At 50.7% G+C, this 21,097-nt stretch overlaps 2 protein-coding genes across 4 annotated transcripts in view; both read right to left on the bottom strand.

Annotated features, from left to right (window-relative positions):
• Window positions 1-3,149, bottom strand: CDX2 (caudal type homeobox 2). Its single transcript, XM_021386326.1, has 3 exons — window positions 2,618-3,149; window positions 735-880; window positions 1-501 (listed from the first exon to the last, which is right to left on the bottom strand). Exons 1-3 carry the CDS (start codon window positions 3,147-3,149, stop codon window positions 331-333), a joined length of 849 nt encoding a protein of 282 aa, XP_021242001.1. The 3' UTR covers window positions 1-330.
• The window catches only part of FLT3 (fms related tyrosine kinase 3), a 35,985-nt gene continuing 23,798 nt past the window's right edge, over window positions 8,911-21,097 (bottom strand). Inside the window, exons 11-24 of one of the 3 annotated variants that reach the window (XM_021378768.1) lie at window positions 18,490-18,601; window positions 16,894-17,072; window positions 15,499-15,611; window positions 15,270-15,402; window positions 15,076-15,180; window positions 14,111-14,221; window positions 13,285-13,438; window positions 12,816-12,946; window positions 12,319-12,443; window positions 11,816-11,938; window positions 11,385-11,496; window positions 11,164-11,263; window positions 10,483-10,588; window positions 8,911-10,035 (exon numbers count right to left, since the gene is read on the bottom strand). In XM_021378768.1, the coding sequence (XP_021234443.1) occupies window positions 9,913-10,035; window positions 10,483-10,588; window positions 11,164-11,263; window positions 11,385-11,496; window positions 11,816-11,938; window positions 12,319-12,443; window positions 12,816-12,946; window positions 13,285-13,438; window positions 14,111-14,221; window positions 15,076-15,180; window positions 15,270-15,402; window positions 15,499-15,611; window positions 16,894-17,072; window positions 18,490-18,601 (1,727 nt within the window). In that variant the 3' untranslated portion in view covers window positions 8,911-9,912. Of the gene's footprint in view, window positions 10,036-10,482; window positions 10,589-11,163; window positions 11,264-11,384; window positions 11,497-11,815; window positions 11,939-12,318; window positions 12,444-12,815; window positions 12,947-13,284; window positions 13,439-14,110; window positions 14,222-15,075; window positions 15,181-15,269; window positions 15,612-16,893; window positions 17,073-18,489; window positions 18,602-21,097 lie in introns of all 3 variants that reach the window. The other 2 variants (XM_021378758.1, XM_021378776.1) reach the window with 2 other exon arrangements.

The raw sequence follows: 21,097 nt of genomic DNA, 5'->3' as shown, positions 1-21,097 counted from the left end.
CATCATCAGCCCAACAGCATCGCTCAGACCTTCGCACCAATCCCTGAGATTCACTGGGGGTGGCGGGCAGTGCCGCGCTCCCCTTACACCTAACAAACACCAGGGTTTAAAAAAAAAATAAAAACAACAAAAGAAAACGATAATAATATTAATAACAACAAAGCCGCGGCCGCGGTTCCCCGGACGAGACGCGCTCACTGTACATCTGTACACACGGCGCTGCAGTGCATTGGGGCCGCTCCCGCTGTGTCCGCGGGGTCCCCCGGCCCCGGCCCGGCCCGGCCGTCCCCACGCGGTCCGTGCAGTCCCTGCGTTCGGCCGGGGCCGCTGTCACTGGGGGGCGGCGGGGCCCAGCCCGGCGGGTGGCGGGGCGGCCGCGGGGCCCGGCAGCGGGGGGGCGGAGGGGCTGAGCGGCTCCGCGGCGCCGGGTTGCGCCTGCTGCAGCTTCTTCTTGTTGATCTTCCTCTCCTTCGCCCGACGGTTCTGGAACCAGATTTTCACCTGCCGGGCGTGGGAGAGCGAATAAGGGTTGTCAGTCTCAAAGCACGGCGCTCCGCGGCGGGCGCGCAACCCGATCCGCGCATCCCAACGTGCGCAGCCCGATCCGCGCAACCCGATCTGCGCATCTCTGCCCTGCACGCTTCCGCCCCGTGTATCCCAACCTGCTCCACTCTGCCCCGCGCAACTCGATCCACGCATCCCAAGCCCGCGCAGCCCGCTCCCGGATCACAGACCTGCCTCTCCGACAGCCCCAGGCTGGAGGCCAGCTCCGCTTTCCTCCGGATGGTGATGTAGCGGCTGTAGTGGAACTCCTTCTCCAGCTCCAGCCGCTGGTGGTCGGTGTACACGACGCGGTATTTGTCCTTCGTCCTGGTTTTGACTGCGGAGAACAAAGCCGCGTTGAGAAAGCAAAAGAGAAAGGGGCGAGTGGGGCGAGCGGGATGGGGCCTCCTGCAGATCCCGAGCTGCGAACGGCAGACGGAGGGGAGCACCAGCCCTCCGCCCCGGGGCTGCGAAAGCCGCGGGAATGGTGTGACCGCCGCCCCCGCCCCGCTGCACCCCCGTTCGTTTTGCTGGGGACAACTTTGGTTTGCAGTTCTGGTGGCATTAAGATTCGCTTAAGGTTCGAGGATTAAGTTTTACAACTTCAGAAGACGAAAGAGCAGTAATAAAGAGGGGGAAAGAAGAAAATAGTCATAATAAAGGAGGGGGAAAAAGAAAGAAATAACGGGGAAAAGTGAAGCCCCTCTAAGGACAGCGCGGATCGGTCGGGTGCTCCGCTTCAGAAGGGGAAGAAGGGAGCAGAGCGCGTCGCGTTGGGCCCGGCGGGCGGCTTTGGGGTTCCAAAATCGTACAGAAAACACCGCACAGAAATAAAGGCCCGAGGGAAACGAGCGGACGGCGCGGCCCTCCCGTGCCCCCCTCTCTCGGAGCGCTGTGATTGAAGCGGCGCTTCCCGGCCCCTTCCCACGGAGCGGGGCCGCGGGCAGCCCCTACCCCCCCCACCCCCCAGGTGCTCGGGCCGACTCCGTGCAGGTGAAGTGCCGCAGAGCACAACAAAAGCACCCCGCGAGGAGACAAGGGCGATCAGAGAGAGCTCCCAGAGCCTCTGAATGGGGAACACAACCCCGAACAATGCGGGACAAGGAGATCTTATCAAAGAAAAACCCTTCTCAAAGCCTTAATGACAGCCACATTCTGTTTGAATTACCACTACTGAGCAAATGGCGGCGGCCGCTTTCATCCCCCGGCCCCGCGCATTACCATACGCGCTGCTCCAAAGGCGCAATTTGAATGCGGAGGGCCCGGCCGCTCCGCACCGACCCCGCAAGGGGAACGCCGCAGCCCGGGGGCAGCGCCGGGCACAGGGCCGGGGGAGGGGGTGGCGGACGCAGTCGGTGGTGGCTGCGGAAGTCACCGCTCCTTTTTTATTTTTATTTTTTTTTCAGCCATATATATATATGGAAATATAAATACGAAGGAAAAAGGAAAAAAAGAAAGAAAGAAAGAAAGAAAAAGAGACAATGGGAGCGGAAGGTGTATATCAAAGCGGGCAGCGCGCAGCTCTGCTCATATAAAAGGGAGAGGGCCCGGCCGGGCCGTGGGGGATTAACATCACAACGGAGCGCGGCGCCGGCCCCGGGGCAACGGGGTGGGAGGGAACGCCCTCGCACCTCCGGGTCCCACCGGGCGGCCCGTGGGGGCCGCAGCCTCCGCAGCGCCCGGTTCCTCGGGGCAGGAGCCCAGCGAGCCAGAAGCGAATGCGGAGCGACAGCGGCCGATGATTTATATGACTGTAATTGGTTATAAAAATCTTTTAAGTGGCTCTAAGTGGCCGAGCGGAGTGGAGAGCCACACGCGCTCCTCCGCACACCGGATGAACCCGACGGCGAATCGGTTGCCCACCCGACGGCGCGCCCCGGAGTCCGGCTGTCCCCCGACCAAACAGTTCCTCTCCTCACTGAGGGGACATCCCTGCCCTGCCACGCGCCCCGGCACGGGCCCACTCTCGGCCCTTTCCCCGTAGTACCGCGGAGACGCCGCCGAGGAGCAGCCCCCGAGCGGGTCGGTTTAGGGCCGCCGCCCCCTCCACCCCCGTCCCGTACCCCCCGCTTACCTTGGCTACTGAGCGGGGCCTGCGCCGGTTTCCTCACCCACTCGCAGAGGCCGCGGCGCTGCCCGCCGGGGGACAGCGGCTCGGGGGCGGCGGAGGCGGCGGCGGCGGCGGGGGCGGCGCCGAGAGGCTGCATCCCCCCGGCCGAGCAGTGCGGCGCGGGGCCGGCGTGGTGGTGGGCGTGCGGGTGGTGGTGGTGATGGTGGTGGTGGAAGTCGGCGGGGCTGTAGGCCATCGCCGCGGCCGGGGAGCCGCCGTTGAGGCCGTGCACGGCGGCGGCGGCGGCAGCGGCAGCGGCGGGCGGCGGGGCTCCCTGCCCGTAGGCCCCCCAGTCGTCGCGGAGCGGAGCGGCGTAGGGCGCGGGCCAGGCCGGCCCGGGGGACTGCGCGCCGTCGAGGTTCACATGGTAGCCTCCGTAGTCCGCGTATTGCGCGGCGCCCACGAAGTTCTGCGCCGCCAGGTTGAGCCCCCCCGAGTGGCGAACGGGGCCGGGGTACATGGGCCCGTCCTTGTCCAGGAGGTAGCTCACGTACATGCTGGCGGGGCCCCGGCGGCCGCTCTCGGCATGCTGCTGGGGCCGTCGGAGCGTCGCTGCCGGGGCCGTCGGAGCGCCGCCGCCCGGGGCCGGGCTCCCGCGGCGGGGAGGGGGCAGGCGGAGGGGCCGCGGCCCCGCGCAGTTCGCCGCCGCCGAGCGCTCCCGGTCCGAAGGCGATGGCCGGCAGCGCTTACATGATTAACGATTGTTTACAAGGCTCTATTAGTAATGGCCCAGACACACCAAAGGCAGGTGACGTGGAGAGGCGCTGGGTATATAGCTACTACCCCTAAAAGACGATTTGCATTTAAAAAGATAAGGAGAGGGCAGCGACCTGATCACAGCTAAATATTCAAGCCTTTATTGTTTAAGAGCTTCCTCCTTCCATTGCAACCTGGTGCACTTTAACCTCCAATCACAGGTTCAAAGGATGAAATCGAGAGACTTGCAAAAGACAGAGAGGGAGATCTAAGGGCGAGGGTGGGAAGATGGGAACCGCGGATCGGGCTGCGCCTTAGTCGCCCCTTCTCCTTGTTGGTGCTGGGGGCGAGGAGGGAGGTTTTGATTAAAAATCCCAAAAGCCGTTTTGTCGTCGTCGTTGTTTTTAAGCCGCAAACCTCACGGCCGTTTCTCTTTCTAGCGCTCTTCCCACCCGCTCCCACTCGATGAAGGAGAGGTAAGCGGAGAACCCCCCGCCATGGGCACAGCTCCTTTCTCTCCGAGGCCCGGCGCTGCCCACCCCGTCCAGGCCTTGACGGCCTCGACGTGAGCCTTCACCCGCGGCACCCGCTGCCCTAGCCCCGGAGGGACACCGCAGGGAAGAGTGCAGGCCGCGGTACCCACGCGAGACCCACGCTGGCCCCGCTCAGCTCCCATCCGCCTGGGGCCACCCGGGGGCCGAGCCCTGCCCTCCCGGCACCCCCGGATTTTCCCACCCCGACGCCTCAAGAACCCGCCCCGGGGAGCGTGCGGGCGGCAGCCGGCTCCCCCCGGCCAGGAGCCCCCTTTGAAGAGGCGTCCCCCCCACCTCGGCTCCCCCCGCCGCTTTTATGCTTTAACTTTTCACCCTGAGCGAGGACAATGCCAGAAAACGTTTGCATATTTGCATCTTTTCCCATGGCACGGCGAGGAAACCTTTCACCGCCGAGAGAGGTGGATGCGGACGGCAGCGTCCCCCCGTTTTCCCAGCGCAGCCCCTGCCCCCCTCCACGGCTCTCCCGGGCGCTACGGTGCCGACGGGCGCGGTCCCACCGGGACCTACACGCGTGTCCGGGGCCTCCTTCTATCTCTCTGTCCCAGGGCTATGTGACCGTTTTGCAGCCTTCCTCCCGTTTCGACGGAACGGTTCACATCTCTCAATCCGCTAGTCCCTCAAAACTATCTTATTTTCCCTCTTCCGACGGCAGCTCTGGCTCCGATCGTGGGGTTGCTCCGGACTATGGGAATAACCCTGCGACGCCTCCCGACGTGTCCCCCGAGAGAGATCCCCTGTCCCTCCCCGTGGGGATCGGGGCGCTCGGAGAAGGACGGAACCCCGCTCCCGGCCCACCTCCGTCGGGGCACGTTCGCTGCGCGCATCGCTCAGCGCCCGCACAGCAAATCCGTTTGCCCACGCGATCTCTTGGCCGTCGCTCAGGGTCGCGGTTGCGACCCTACAACAACAGCAGCACACTGGGACGCGGGGTGCCGGGCGGCACCGTCGGTTTCTCTGTCCCCTCGTGCGGTGTAGCCCCGGAGAAGCAGTGCCGCGTCCCCCCGCTGTGTCACTGCCGGGCTGCGCCGATGGAGTTTGATGGTGCCATAAACGAGGAAAGGGTCATTAAAAAGACACAACTCGGAACGCAGAGCATCAAAACGCACCGAACTCCGCTGAGACCCTCAGCCCGGCGGGACGCGGCGCTCTCCGGCCGGGGCGGATTGAAGGTGCCCCTCCCGATCCCGGGCTCTCTCCGGGCCCCCCGCCTGACCCGGGTCCCCGTGCCTTCCCTGACCCACTGCGTTCTGATCCAGGCAGGAGTTTTGTATCCTCCCTACAAAGCGATCGAGGCTTCGCGAGGGGCTGGGGACTCACGGCTGTGTTTCCCATGCGGTTTTCCCTTCTCTCTCCTCGAGGTTCTGGGGACAGTGCGTGGGGCACGGCCAAGGCTGCAGCTTTGGCCGGGACGGGGGAATGCTTCCCCCTCTCTGTTTTTTTTCATTATAAAAGTATTATCATTATTATTTTGTTTATGCTTTTATTTCCCTAGATCCTGAGCGAGGAAAAACGACCCTATCCCTCCAGAGGTGACAAATGCCAAACCACGGCCGCTGGGAGTGAAATATCACCTGGGGATTTGGGGTTTTGTTTTCATTTTATTTTATATTTTACATTTTTATTTTATTTTATATTTTACATTTTTATTTTATTTTATATTTTACATTTTTATTTTATTTTATTTTATTTTATTTTATTTTATTTTATTTTATTTTATTTTATTTTATGTTGACCTCGTGTTTCCCTGCAGGGCCGTTCGTTTCTCCCCACTTTCTTTTCATGCAGATCCCCGCTTTCCCCACGCAGTTCTACCAGCGCTTCTGCCTCAGCCTCGCCAATGGCCGAGCTCCCTTCGGGCTGCGGCTCTTCTCAGCTCCCGCTCCCTTCCACCAGCCCCAGCGCTGCTTGGAGCAGAACATCGCCAGTTCCGAGGGGATCCGCCTGAGCTCCGTCAGGCAGAAACGCCGCGGGCGGGGACCCCCGACGGCGTTCCCGCTGCCTGCTGGAACAGGGTCCCCGTCGGGGCGCGTCCCTGGAGCCGGATCCCGGGACAGAGCGGCACGGGGACCCTGTCCGAGCCGCCTCCGGGAGCCCCGGGAAGGGCCGAGCGCGGCCCCCGCCCTCGAGGTGCAGTGGGTGCCTGCCTGAGTTCCGACCGCGTTCAGGTTTTCGCGAAGCAATTTTTCTGTCTCTCGGGAGAAGATCAGGGTGGGGTGGGTGGGTCCTCCCCTCTCCCCCACCGTAACGGCGCGGCACCGGGAGCTTTGTTTGCGAGGGAGAAAAAAAAAAACTTCTTGAAAGCGCTTTGGTGGCCGAGGAGAGGGAAAGGAAGGAGGAACCGAGGGTTGGTGCGTCCGAGCTGTGGAATTTATGGCTCCCCCTAAGCACAGACATGATAAGGACTTAGAAAACATCTTGGATCTTTTCAAGCCGGCAGCCCCCGAGGCTTTGATGTAGATTACGTTGCAGAATAACCCAATACTTTTATCGTGGGGTTGATACCCGGCTTGTTTAAGCACATGCCTGCAGGAGCGGGCTGGATGCGGAACGCTGCTACGAGCGGGGCCGCTGCTGGAAAGGAGTGGGGCCGGGGGTGGGGGCATGGAACAGCACGACTCAGCTCAGCTCAGCACAGCTCTGCCCCTCGGACAGGTGCCGTCGGGCCTGAGCATGGATGGCTGCTGTCATCCCCAGACCCAAAAACACCGCTCAGAGGATGGCCACCGCTGCCCATGTCCATGCTAAGCCCAGAGGAAAGTGCCCAATCGCGGCTGCAATATGACGAGCACACGTCCGCCAGCAGCAAGCTCTGGGGCTGTCCCTGACCCTCGGGCAATACAAAGGCCAATGCCCTCTCATCCTCATAACCATCTCATTCCCTACATCTTCAGGCTTTGAGATGTGCCCTTTGCGAGGCGGCCCATGACCGTGTCTCCTACCATGCGCTGCCCATCTCTCCCACTCTGGGGCCCCATCTCCTCTCCCCACAGTGGCCCAGTGCTGCAGGGCTGTGCACTCAGCACAGACATGGTGAGGACACTTCGTTGTTTGCAAGGTCGAAGGTTTCAGAGGCGCTGGCTGCACACCTCCTTGCAGGACCCTGTGGTTCCGGGGGTGATGTTTTGTGCAGGTGGCAGAAGCTGCTCCGAGGGAGTGGATGGGGCTCCTGCATGCATTGTTCTGTGGCGCAGCTCAGGGGATTCCCCCAACCACTGCCCCAAATGCTCTCCCCAGGGCCACAGGTTCTCGTGCCCCCTCCCCACTGCCCGCTTGAGAACTGAGGCTGTAAAGAAGGGAGGAGACGGCGCTTCTGCCAGGGACAAACCCATTCCCTCCAAAGCAAACAAAGCCCAGGGCTCTGGCTCCGAGGAGGAGCTGTGTCTGGCTGCTCCCCACACCGCCCATTCGCTCCCAGATCCTTTCCCAGGAGGAGAGTGGGGCCTCGCCCCACGTTCCTGCTCACAGAGGTCCTGGGAGCAGGGCCCTACCCTGGGCTGCATCGCCGTCCTCCGATCATTCCTGCCTGGCTGAGCCCTGGGGCTTTGGGGCACGTTGGGCAGTGACAGTTGGTCCTGGTGGCATTCAGGGTTTGGCTCTCTTCCAGATCTCCCATACCTACCCTCCCAAACACAGTGGTTTAGCTTCTGTTAGAGAAGCACACCCAGTACCAGAAGAAGGGCCTCCTAGACAGGCTGGAGCAGTGGGCCCGAGAGAACCTCATGAGGTTCAACAAATCCAACTGTAAGGTCTTGCACCTGGGTCATAGAAACCCTCACTATCAATACAAGCAGGGGACACAAGGATAGAGCATGGGCCTGCTTAAAAAGACCTGGGAGTACTGGTAGATGGCAGCTGGACATGAGCAGCAATGCACCCTCACAGCCCAGAAAGCCAACCGTATCCTGGGCTGCATCCAAAGCAGCATGGCCAGCAGGGTGAGGGAGTGATCCTTCCCCTCTGCTCTGTGCTGGTGAGACCTCACCTGGAGTACTGCGTCCAGATGTGGAATCCTCAGTACAGGAGAGACGTGGAGCTGTTGGAGCACGTCCAGAGGAGGGGCACAAGCATGATCCAAGGGATGGAACACCTCCCTGAGAGGACAGGCTGAGAGAGCTGAGGCTGTTCAGCCTGGAGAAGAGAAGGCTCTGGGGAGACCTGGGAGTGACCTTTTGGTATCTAAAGGGGGGCTGTAAGAAAGAAGGGGACAGATTCTTTAGCAGGGTGTGTTGTGATAGGACAAGGGGAAATGATTTCAAACTAAAAGAGAGATTTAGACTGGATATGAGGAAGAGTTTTTTACTGTGAGAGTGGTGAGGCACAGGTTGCCCAGAGACGTGGCTAATGCCCCGTCCCCGAAGACACTCAAGGTCAGGCTGGACGGGGCTCTGAGCACCTGATGGAGCTGCGAAGAACAGCTGCAGGTGTCGCTGTTCTTCGCAGGGAGCTGGACTAGACGGCCCTTAAAGGTCACTCCCAGCTCGAACGATTCTATGATTTTGTATTTTGATGAGCGCTGCTGGAGCCACAGGATGACCGATTCGGAGGAGAACTCATTGCGAGAGGGGCTGCCCGCACGGCACCGCACCAGCTCGCTGCGCCCGGAGCTCCCCGCACCCCGCGGCGCCGTCGGAGCGGTCCCCGAGCAGCGCAGGGCGGTCCCTGAGCTCCCCCTAGCGCCGCCGCCCGCACCGGTGCGCGCCCATCGCCGGGGACGCGAGAAGAAACTCTGGGCTGCTTCCCGGAGCCAGCGTCCTCCTTTCTTTTTATAGTAAAGGTAGTGAAACGCTGGCACAGGTTGCCCAGGGATGTGGTGGATTCCTCGTCCATGGAGGCTTTCGAGGCGAGGCTGGATCAGACCGTGGGCGGCATGATCGAGCTGTGCAAGTCCCTGTTCATTACAGGGGAGCCTGACCAGATGACCTTTAAAGGTCCCTTCCAGCTCTAAGGATTCTATGATTCTATGATTCTATAAATATACAATTCATAACTGTTGTATTAAAACATGAATTATTTTCAAGCAGTGTTATTAAAGAGCAGCTCAGTTTACACGACAGCATATTCTATCCAAACACTTATTAATTTATAACACTGGAAACCCTATTTGCAGTCAGCATTTTGTAAGATATTAAAGAGAACAAAACAGTTAACCAAGATATTCTCATCTCAGTTCATCGAGGTACAGACAAATGCATCCAGTTAGACATCGTGAAATGCATGTTTACAAATCCCAAAACCCCATCATGACGATAATGTGTATTATTAGCTACACTAAAAGAATACTCAGTCTCTGGTTATTGTCCTGGGAATCTGAAAGGAAGTTAAAGAGAAGTGTTCTCATTCTGTGGCACTCAAGTTTATACAGTCAAGTTTACTTCTGGGAGCTGGGCATGGTATCACACTCCTTACTTGTTACAGAGGACAAATTCTTTAAAATTAATATTTGTATTTGATATTAAAACACACCGAGCTCAAAGGGCAGGATTTGCTGTAGTTCAGTGTATATGAGACTTCCAGTTGGAGGCAGTCATCCAGGTTTTCTAGACAAGGGAGTAGGAGGAGCACCTCCTGCCCCCCTCTGCCTGTTGTAGGTGCTTATATAGGTAAAAGGAATCACTTGCTTTGAGTGCTTGACTCTCACCAGCATGTACAGAGCTGGATGGCTGGAGTTCACCTGAGTACTCAATGACATGAACTCACCTGAACTGGGCATCTATTGGGAAACTACAGCAATTGAGACAATCAGGGCAGGACAGTTGTACGCACTCACTTTTATAGTTCCCTGTAAACTAAAGCTGATATTTTAAAACTCAGGCTTCTAAAGCTGGCAATTTCAAGTGGAAATGAATTGCTGTGTATTCTCAAAGTAATGTGGACATGGACTGTCCCATCAGAAATGTGAATAGAGCAGCAGGCAATAACATCTTCTTTTTCAGTGGTGACATGAAGCATTTATGCATGGAGTTTAGGAAAATACTGAGATCAAGTCCAGAACCCAGTTCATTTCTCAACCTAAGAGTCTTCATGTTGGAGCAGAGCTGGGGACATAAGAGATTCCTCATCCTTACTTACACGTGGGTTAGTTTTGTTGTTGGATTTGGATGCAGAAACATTTTTCTTCATGTTCTGGTAAACCTAGACATCGGAAAGAGGAGACAAAGGATACCTTCTGTTAGAATGTATTTTTCTCAGAGAACTGCTTTTCTTGTGCTGAAGCAGGCACTGGTAGGGTGCAGTCCTCCTCCTCCTAGGAGGGATATCCCTGTGCACCATGGGAGAGCCGTGCTCAGGTCTGTCACTTCCCACTGAATCATAGAATCACTACAGTTGGAAAAGACCACGAAGATCATCTAGTCCAGCCATCCCTCCCATCCCCATGAAGGACTAACAATGTCCTTCAGTGCCACATCTATAAGTTTCTCGAACACCTCCAGGGACTCCACCACTTCCCTGGGCAGCCTGTTCCACTATAAAAAAGAGACACCAGAAGGCTTTCTCAGACCATTGTAATCTATGGGTCTCAAAAAAAAAAAAAAAAAAAGTTAGAAAAAAAAAGTTTTTCTTCTTTCTGTGTTTACTTACTGCTCCCTCTGCCTCCACCAGCTGACAGGCAAGAGAGGAAACCAGTTGGGAAAATGAGGGTCTTCTTCTGGAGTCCAGTGCCCAGCAGGACTGCATCACGCAGTAGCTGTGGGAGCAAGGAGGTGACAGAAAATATGTGAGCTGCTGGTGTCTGGTAAGGGCCTTCATGAAAATGCAGATGTTGGATGGGAATCACAGAGCATCAGGATGACTTTCCAGGAGAGAGGGTGGATTTGAACACGCTGCGTCAGAGCACAAGCACAAAGAAGGATGAGGAAAAAGGGTGAAATGAAATACATGGCTTGACTGGTGTCCTTAGCAAAATCCTCATCAGAGGACTGAGGCCTGGCTGATATGTACTGGTATGTTAACCTCATCTCCAGATTCTGCAGAGAAAAGAGTGGGAAAAATGCACTCAGGACTACAGAGTCCAGAAGAGCAGATTCAGGTTGAGTCTGACAAGAATTGTCTGTCTATCATTTTCTGCTTCAGGACAAAACTTACAAGATCAAGACACCTTTTTCAGAGTTAGAAGAAGATCTCATCTTCTTCAACTTTTCTGAACAGGATACAGTGTAAAATAAATATGAGGTCATATAAACAGTGACCTAGCAAATAGAAATCCCCACTCTGTGCATAACTCAGGAAAAAAAAAAAAAAAAAGAAAAAGAAAACACTTACACATGTTTTGTAGCATAATAAGGTCGGTCCATTTTAAATCCACTTTTAATTAATTTGTAGAAGTTTGCATCAACTTGAATGCCAGGGTAGGGATTTACACCTGGAAAAATATGGTAGGAAAACTGCACTCAGGACTGTGGAGTCCACAAGAGCAGATCCAGCTTGAGTCTGATGAGCTGCCAAAGGCAAGCAGTGCTCTTTTGTCACATTACAGAACTCACCCAAAGAGAATATTTCCCACAGCAGTATTCCATAAGACCAAACATCACTCTTCATGGTGTACGTCCCCTCGAATAAGCTTTCAGGAGCCATCCATTTAACGGGTAAGCGAACCTGTGCAGATGGGGAAAGGAAGGCAGGTCATGCCATGACACAGGCTCACGAGGTGCATTGCCGTAGCTCTCACTGCTCAGCTAGAAACAATTTGTGTCTGGTAAGTTAAAAGCTTGACCTCTCTCTTAATCAATACCTTAATTTAGCTAATTATAAACTAAGAATCTGCACTTCCCAAGGGCAGAGAAAGTGAGATTTCTGCACTGTTTATACAGTTATCTGTAATGCTAAAGGGAATTCGAAAATGTAAGGCTTCCCTTTCTTGGTTCCTTATAATTCTTAAAATATCGTGAAAAACACAGAGCACTCATGAACTCACTTTGCCTCGGACGATGTAGTTGGAGTCACTCACAACATCTCTGGCAAGGCCGAAGTCACATATTTTCATGACTTTTCCATGGGTCACCAGTATATTGCGGGCAGCGAGGTCTCTGTGAATGCACTTAGAAGGATAGGATGGGTTAACACTCTGTAGCATTTCGTTTCAGAGGGAAATAATTCCCCTGGCTCGTGGCTTCACACAGGGCTCTGTGAATTGCCGCCTCCTTCCTCTGAAACTCTCTGCAGGGTGAGCAAGCTGGGCAGTCCCTGGTTGCTCCTGGCCGAGGACAGTGCCAGGGTAGGCAGAAGTGTGTGGTGTAGCCACTGCTTCTTACTCAGGGCCATGCCTACAAGTGCAAGCCAGTCTTTGCTACAAAGCTGGGGAAGGAGGTTTAATTCAAGCCTGCCACTGTGTGGCTCTCTTCCTCTGTCTGCCTTTTAATAGACTGACATGTTTTTGCTGTCTTTTCTATCTAAGTGGTTTGCTACCTTTCACCATACCGATTTGGACTGGAGAAACTCCATTCCTTTGGCAACTTGATAAGAGAAGCATAAAAGGTCTTCAAAAGTGAGCACGTTAAAATCCTCGTCTTCATCCATCTGTCTGCTTGCACACTTAATTTCATCTGTAAAAATAACCAGAAGCACACATTTTCCATAGCGTCCCCTACTCCCTGATTAATTCTATTGACTGTTACAGGGATTTCCACCTCTCCTACCAAGAACAACATCAAGAAGAGCATTCATCTTTTACCTTCTTTGCTCAGACACAAAATAAAGATATTTTCATACTCAAATACTGTGTATAGTATGACCAGAAATGTAAGTCTGAGGTCTTAAATGTTAAATCCTTCTCTGGCAAAATACATTTCTACAGGAGGGAAGAGAGACAACAGAACGGGACCTCCTCTGTTGCTGAGTCTAGCCAAGCTAGACCAATAATGTAATAAATACAATAATAACATAATTGCTAGGGATAACAGCAACTAATCTTTTACCTTCCTCAGAACAGAGCGCAATTCCATTTGATCCAGAGGTCATATTTATGTTTTGGCTTGTTTGTGTGACTTTAAGTTCATCCTCTCTGTACAGATCCGTATTCACACCGTATTTCAGGTGTGCTCCCTTCCTGGTGAGGGGGACAGATTTTCCAAGGTTACACAACAGAAAACATAATCTGCTAAATGTAAACTGTTTTACAGAGAAATAGCATGATCAGTTATGATTAATAAAAATCTGAGCACGGTCAAGGTTTTCTCAAAAATTAAAACAGAAAAAGAGATTTCTAGCCTTTTGATAACTGATAAGAACATTTTAAGTAGAATCAAATCTCAATTCTTTCCAAGGTCTTGCTTTTTAAAGTATGCAGACTCTCAAGAATTCAGTAACTACGCTCATTCACAGTAGAACTGAGAATGCAGCTAAAATGAGCTTTGCAAAGTATTAAGCTGTTGCTGAATGTCTTACCTGGAATTTTGGTCCAAACAGATATTGTGGTAGAAACTGAAGTTGTGCTGTTTAAAAACATCTGTCAGCGTCCAGTGAAATTTTTCTCTTTTGTTCCTTAAGTAGTTCAGAAGGTCACCATAGCAACAGTATTCAAAAATCAAGTAGATTGGCCCTGAAATATTTGAAATCTGAATGTCTTCTGCTATCTATAGCAGTGTCCCCATTACAGCCTTAAGGATGCCCCATCTTCTTCCAGGATTGATCTGTATTAAATATCCCAATCATCTCCTCTACTCAGGTAAATGAACTGCAGATAGATTGGTGGAAAGTCTCTTTGGAAAGTGTATGCAACTGACTTTCCCCTGTGGTCCATCTCTCAAGGTGGACTGCAAATCCTGATGAAGGAATAAAGACCTTTCCCCATACCAACAGCACTGGGGTTAGGGGCACAAGCTATAAAGGTGCAACAGGTCTCACCAATGAAAGGTGACCCCTGCTAATTGTCTTGTTAGTAAGAATGAGTATCACGGCCTATGGCCTTTCATTTATCTGCAAATGAAGGAAAAATACTTTCAGTCCCCAGAGGGAGGCCATTACAAGACTGCAGGAGCAGAATGAACAGCGCAGGGATGCTTGGAGCGGCCTCATATCACTTGGGACAGTAATATCCTCAATGATATCACTAACCACTCATTAATTAATTAGCGATAATATAGGTGATTAAATAAGGCTTGGATTTTTAAAATACTGTTGCCAATTATCAATTTTTAATATTTCTTTTCTGTTCAGGAGCCTTCCTTGGTCTAATGGCTTTAGTTGGTACCTTTCCACAAGAGCAAGTTACCTGACATAGTGCAAGCTCCTAGCAGGTTCACAATATTTTCATGGCTTCCAATATGAGTCATCATTTTCAGCTCAGACATCAGAGCATCTTTTTCTGAAGTGTCAGACTTTTCTGAGAGAGTAATTACACAGATTTGTAAACCTCCAGCAAAGAATTAAAAATGCAAATGGTTGTGATGCTTTGTCACATTCATATCTTCATTTCAGATGAATTGGATTCACAGTTAATTTGGGGACATCCTAAAAAAGTATTACATGGCATATAGCAGGCCATCCTGTATTTCAGCAATACTTTTAGGTTTGCGTTTCAGCAAGCATTCAGTCCTTGTGAGCTCAGCGAACTGAAGACATGAGCAGGAATAATCAAGATGTATTCCCATATAGACAACAATCAAGAAGTAGACTGAGGAAGCAAAGCAGGTGCAAGGATGTGAACAAGGGACAATGGGCTGGGAGGTGCACTGGCTGTCCAGGCCCATATGTGAGCTCTGCTGGCTGCCTGGGGTGCTCACTTCTGGACACTGCTTTTATGGGAGGGGAGGATAGCCAGAGCAAAGCAACAAGGAGAATCAGAAGTGTAAGAAGCTTGACCTATAACAAAGGATGGAAATAAGTGTTTTTGTGCCCTCAGGAATGAGTTACAGGAAGATTTGCTGGAGGCTTTGCAAACAAGCTTGCTCAGACACAGGAGGCAAAGAATATGCAACAGCTCCATCCTTCCCCACACAATACAGATCTTCTCTGCTGTGTAGAACTAAATGCAATATGCTGCAGGAAGAAAGCTCTTCAGCAACACCTTCCAAAACAGAAACATGCTTTTAAAAGCATTATAATAGGGTTTTGGAACCAAGCATTTGTGAGGCCTAACTGTTGAAAGTCTGTATTTAAAGGGCTTCCAGCCTGCTTCTGCTTTGGAATCAACAGAATGTATCACTGCTTGCCAAAAGCTCCCAGAGTTTATTGTACCTTTTAGCATTTTGACTGCAACCTGCACTGAGTCTCCCGCCTTGCTAATTCCATAAGCTGTAGCATTCACCACTTTCCCAAAAGCCCCAGAACCAAGAACCTGTCCTACAAGACACAATAGACCAGTGTTATTTGTAGCTGGTACAGCATAGGCTGCCACTCCAACAGTATGGTTTTCCTTGCAGACTGCTCACCAAATTCCAGATTTTCTCTGGGAAATTCCCACTTGAGATCATATTCATATTCACGGAAGTCAATGTAGATGTACTCGTTATCCAGCGGTCCAATCACCTGTATCATTTGCATCTGGCTTTCGTATCTAAATTGCTTTGGAAGGAAAAAATGCAGAAAAAGTCTTAGAGAAGAAGAAACAGCTTGGTAGGAACAAAAGAAGAAAGAGCAGGTATTGATGCTTGTTTTTACCTTTTTGTATTTATGGCAAATGAGTACGCACAGAAAAATGATCAATAGGAAAATAAATCCAGCAAAGACACAGAGTGCAGCATTGTCCGGCAGAGAAGAAACAGTTCCTGCAACTTTAAAAGAGAAATGTTACTACCCACTGTACCAGAGATTGTGATTAAACCTTAGGGCACAAGGAGAGCCAGCAGCAGCTTGGTTGCTTCCACAGTTTTCAGCCATTTCACATCCGAGCTTCCTCTGTGCTGGGAATGCAATGGAGCCACAAGCAGAGCAAGGAGCTGGGCAGGAGACGCTCAACTCTGGGTAGTTCTGACATCTGCTTTCATTTAAAAAAACATGTTACATGAATCAATAAATCTCAGGGTGTTGGCATCTTCCATGGACTGGACTTTGTTAGCGTAAGCAGAAGTAAGAAATTCCTCTTCTCGTTTTCCCTCCTCTCTCCTTGCACCTTCCCCCAGCCAGTGTACTCAGATACCAAAGAACCAGCATGAGTGGATGGACTGCACAAAGCCTGCTTCACAAATTGTTCTGCTGCTCAGAAAGGAACTTTCTTACCTAGCCAAGGTCATACAAAAAGGCGCTGTTGGGTGAGGAAGTGCTACGTGAGGTCTGTCTTCATATTCTGGTAGTTTCTAAGAGCATAAGGATTAGGCTTATTTCTACTGCCTTTTCAACATAAATGATCACATTCTATCAGTGGTCATAGCTTATGTCAGCTGCGATCAAAAGCAGCAAACAGCTTGTTTGTCCATGACAAAGGAAAGCTTTTTGCTGAGGATACCTGGGTGCTTCAAAACATTTCCTAGGTGCCAGAGCACACTCCCTGGAACTGAAATGTTTTGCCCTATGGGATGTATATGGAGTAGCAAACATGAAGTGGATGGGCAAATAATCGTGTTGATTTTCTTGGTCAACAAGGAAGCAATCTCGCATTGGCCCTACAAGAAGAGAGACGGCTCAGCAGATCCCAAACCAGGGATCCGTCCCTCGTGTGCCTCCTCCAGGACAGGAGCAAGAGCCAGCACCTGCCACCAGCTACCAGCGTGGCTTCAGCTCTTCCCAGAGCTGATGCCTCCAGGTTCCAGGTGGAGATAACTAAGAGGAAATAAAAAAAGCAGATTCCAGCATTGTCATGATTCCATCCTGCGCTTCTGATTCTTGAGGGATTTCTGCTCATTTTAATGAAGGAGGCCTATGCTTTGGGATTAGAGAAGAGACATATGTCTCCCTTTCACCCACCACTCCCCACACTGCATACACACAGTGCTTGTGTTTTCCCCTTAGTGTTTTTACAGGCCAGCCACTTAGACAGATAAAAAAATGCTGCAGGTTCTACCATGACAGCTTTAATTAAGTTGAGAAGATCTGTGCTAAAACACAGACTTCTGGTACCTGATAGGTTAATGAAGCTCTTTTTGCAGTTGGAGCCGACCAAATTGCTTGCACAGCATTCAACAGAGAACATTGCTGCTGTCTCCTTTACATCTAAAACACTGCTTGAAATCCATGACCCCAGAGATCTCCTTTCTGGCAAGAAGTTCTGGATCCCTTCCTTGATTTCTTCGGTACAGCTGGAAAACAAAGGAAGCCAGTTCTGATTTTTGGCTCGCATTCTCTTTTCCCAGGGGAGAAGGTGGGATGTTTCAAAACAAGGCTTACATCTGCATTAGAAGGGAGGAAAATAAGAATATATGAGTTGTTTTTTTTTTTTTTGTCACTGCTAGAGAGAGGTTTCAGAGTAGTTGCCAGTGCCATGTATTTGTGATAGACGTGGCAGGGTGGGCAGGGGATTAAACGGGCTCTCTACTCTCACACTGGGTTCACACTCACTCTCCTTCCATTTCTACTGCTTGTGCCTTTACCTTGCCACTCGAGCTGCTACTAAAACAACAAATATAGCACAAACCCAGAGCAAAAGTTCTGACTCCCTCCACTGAAGAGATGTGATTTCAGCCACAAGTTTCTCTCACTCAATGCCTAAAATGAAGAACATCCACCCTACATGAATGGCTTATTTAAGATGTGATATGTAGAAATACAGAACCTTATACCTGAGTGAAAGGAAGCCCACACAGAGACAGTCTTCACTTTTTACTTTTCTATCATTCATCAGTTTACTGCTTAACTTACTGTACACCTAAAAAAATTCATAGGTGAGTTAATAAATAAAGCTCTGCATGTAGGATTAATTTCTACTTGTGGAAGTTCTCAAGAAAAGAAAAAAACACAGCATTTTCTTTTCCAGAAATCTGTTTTAAGGAGAATTTGAAACCCTCTAGCTGGATGTTTTCTTTCTTCTTCAATTTCTACACAAACAGACTGATGTTCAGAAGCCTTTGTAGAGATATGAATGAGAAAGTTATCTACGTAATTTTTTCATATCTAATTGAAATGCTTGGAGTTTTCTACATAATCTTGCAAAATATAATTTAACCTGGTGCTCTTCCACAAGTGTGGGATTATTAGTTTTTGGCACATCTAAAATAGAAGCTACAGAATTCATAAAAGAGCTCAATGCTGTCTCAGCTTCTCATGAAATTTTAGGGCCTGACTCACTGCCCTGAATAAATAGAGGAAATGGAAACACTCTCACTGACTTTACTGGAAACACTCTCACTGACTTTAGTGGCTTCAGGTCATTGCAACAGCTGTATTAATCAAAGCTTAACCAATTAATCAAACCCATACTAGCTAGCACATTCCTGAATGTCCCCCAACTTTGACTGTAGATATGTGTCTGGGGAGGTGGGGGGACATATTTCAGTGTGAAGAACCTGGGATACACATCTTCACAGTGTGAAGAACCTGGGATACACATCACATCTACACAGATTTTATTCAATGCCAACAAAAATACTGAAAACTCTCTCTAGTTTCGGTGATTGTAATTCCCCTGGAGTGGGCCACAATATCCCATTTTCCTCATTTAATAAAGGATGGCTCAGATACATTCTTTGCAATGAATCAAAAAGAGAGAAGACCATTTACATGGATGAGTTCAGGTCAGGACAGTTCCTCCAAACCCAGGATGAGGCTGGATAGCTGTCAGCGATGCAGGAGATCTGCTTGAACAATAACTGCATTGTTACTTCAGGTTTTCCTGCAACCAGATGACACAAGACAACTTCTGTCAATGCTCTGGTAACCAAAACCTTTATGTTTTTGTGATAACACTACATCTGCTGAGGTCCCATTCTGGTACTGTAGGTGAAAAATACCTCACGTGGATGCCATTGCGAGAGCTCACTGCAGCCCTCAGCTCTCCTCCTTCCTCTAGCCCCCTTGTCTTAGTGCTGTGGACAAGGGCAGTAGCCACTTCTCTACATGTGCACGGCCAGACCAAAACAGTGGCAGAGCCAAAACTGGAAGTCTTTACTTCTGCTTTTCTGACTGAGAGCAAGCATTCAGCCCTAGCATTGCCCTGACAGCCCGCTCCTGGTTGCCTGGCTCACAAAAAATGAGCGTGGAGGTGGCTGCTCTGCAGCTCCCCAGCATGGAGCAATGGGTGAAGCTACAACGATGGTTCAGAGTGGAGACAACCAAGCACGCCAGCCAAGACTGTGCACGCATGTGAGCTGCAGACAGGCATGTCTGAGGTGGTGCAGCATTCATGGGTACACTACATGGTCCCCAGACTAACTGCTCTAACTTGCAAATGTCTTCAGGAAAAAAAAAAAAAAAAGAACATAAACTGACCTCAGAGCGCTACCACCTAATGGGTATGCTTCCTGTCACTGTATATCTCTCCAGTAGTCACATATATTCTGTCTCTGTAGGGTTAAAATACAGCCACTGTATTTCAAAGGGCTCCTAGGCTTTGTGGTTTTCTTTAGAATTTTTTTTTTTAAGCATATGACTAATTTCTCTTATTTTGTCCCCTCTGTTGACGGTAAACTAAGAAGATGAGAAAAAAAGAAAATAACTTCCTCCTCTGATTTGATAAGTGGACTCTTCCTTGGTATTCACCATTTCATTTCCTCAGCTTTATTGCTAAAAATGGAAGGACACAAAGTAAACCATGATTCTCTTCACACTGCATTGCACTACTGAAATCCAGGCTGAATGATGCTGAGTGCTTATGGGTCATGTTGCTTGTGTTGGTCAGAGACAGTTGGTCCCTGTGAGCCTGAATGACTCCAGCACAGTGCTCATGCCTAAGAGGGTATATAATGGAGAATTTGTTCATCCCTGATATGGAGATATTTAACCTAACACAGTATGTCCTCTTGGTCTAAACCTGGGACAAAGCTGTCCCCATGCTGGATGTTCTTTCACCAGCCCTGCGTAATACCTGAACCCTGACCTCTCTTGTTGGTATTCATCTCCTGCCATGTTGATTGTAGGGACATTCCCAGTTGTTCAGTTGTACCCATTAAATTATGACTCAGGTTATCTTGCACTCTGCCACGAAGTACAGGAGGTCAAAAACTCTCCCAGATAGTTGTTATAGAGAACATGAGGTTAAAGTATCTATATCTAAGTGTCTAAATAAGAGACGTTCTCTAGCTTTGTGGATCTTGAAATCAGATGTTCAAACACATGCTCAGATACTCAAGTATATTGATTTCTTTGAAAAGCAAAATACGGTTTAATTCATAGAATCATAAAATCACCAAGGTTGGAAAAGACCTACAAGATCATCCAGTCCAACTGTCCACCTATGACCAATATTTCCCACTAAATCATGTCCCTCGGTACAACATCTAAATGTTTCTTGGACACCTCCAGGGACAGTGACTCCACCACCTCCCTAGGCAGCCCATTCTAGTGCCTGACCACTCTGTCAGAGAATTATTATTTCCTAACATCCAACCTGAATCTCTGGTGCAACTTGAGGCCATTTCCTCAAGTCCTGTTACTAGTTACATGGGAGAAGAAGTCAACCCCCAGCTCACTACAGCCTCCCTTCAGGTAGTTATAGGGAGCGATAAGGTCTCCCCTGAGCCTCCTCTTCTCCAGACTGAACAATCCCAGTTCCCTCAGCCACTCCTCATAAGGCCTGTGCTCCAGATGCCTCATCAACTTTGTTGCCCTTCTCTGGACACACTCCAGGGCCTCAATGTCTTTCTTGTAATGAGGGGCCCAAAACTGAACGCAGTACTCTGGGTAGAGCCTCACCAGTGCTGAGTACAGAGGGACAATTACTTCCCTGCTCCTGCTGGCAACACTATTTCTGATACAAGCAAGGATGCCATTGGCCTTCTTGGCCACCTGGGCACACTGCTGGCTCACGTTCAGCCAAGCCAATATCCCCAGGTCTGTTTCCTCCACACAATCTTGCAGCCACTCTGCCCCAAGCCTGTAGCGTTGCCTGGGATTGTTGTGGCCAAAGTGCAGGACCCAGTATTTGGTCTTGTTGAACTTCATCTCACTGGCCTCAGCCCAGTGATCCAGCCTGTCCAGATCCCTCTGTGGGGTCTTCCCATCCCCAGGCAGATCAGCACTTCCAGCCAACTTGATGTTATTTGCAAATTTACTGAGCGTGCGCCCAATGCCCTCATCCAGGTCATCAATAAAGAGACTGAACAGGACAGGCCCCAGCACCGACCCCTGGGGAACACCACTAGTGACCATTCACCATCTGTATTTAACTCCA

Source organism: Numida meleagris, chromosome 1 (genome assembly GCF_002078875.1).
Source record: "Numida meleagris isolate 19003 breed g44 Domestic line chromosome 1, NumMel1.0, whole genome shotgun sequence".
In the NCBI taxonomy this organism is placed as follows: Eukaryota; Metazoa; Chordata; class Aves; order Galliformes; family Numididae; genus Numida; species Numida meleagris.
Note: the sequence above shows the minus strand (reverse complement) of the source record. Positions and strands in the feature narration are given on the sequence as shown.

Bases quoted from the DNA above. Each gene is read 5' to 3' on its own strand.
- CDX2 (XM_021386326.1), bottom strand. From the start codon at position 3,149: ATGTACGTGAGCTACCTCCTGGACAAGGACGGGCCCATGTACCCCGGC. The intron at 881-2,617 runs GTAAGCGGGGGG...TGTTCTCCGCAG, and splicing joins GGCCCCGCTCAGTAGCCAAG to TCAAAACCAGGACGAAGGAC. The intron at 502-734 runs GTCTGTGATCCG...CACGCCCGGCAG, and splicing joins TGGGGCTGTCGGAGAGGCAG to GTGAAAATCTGGTTCCAGAA.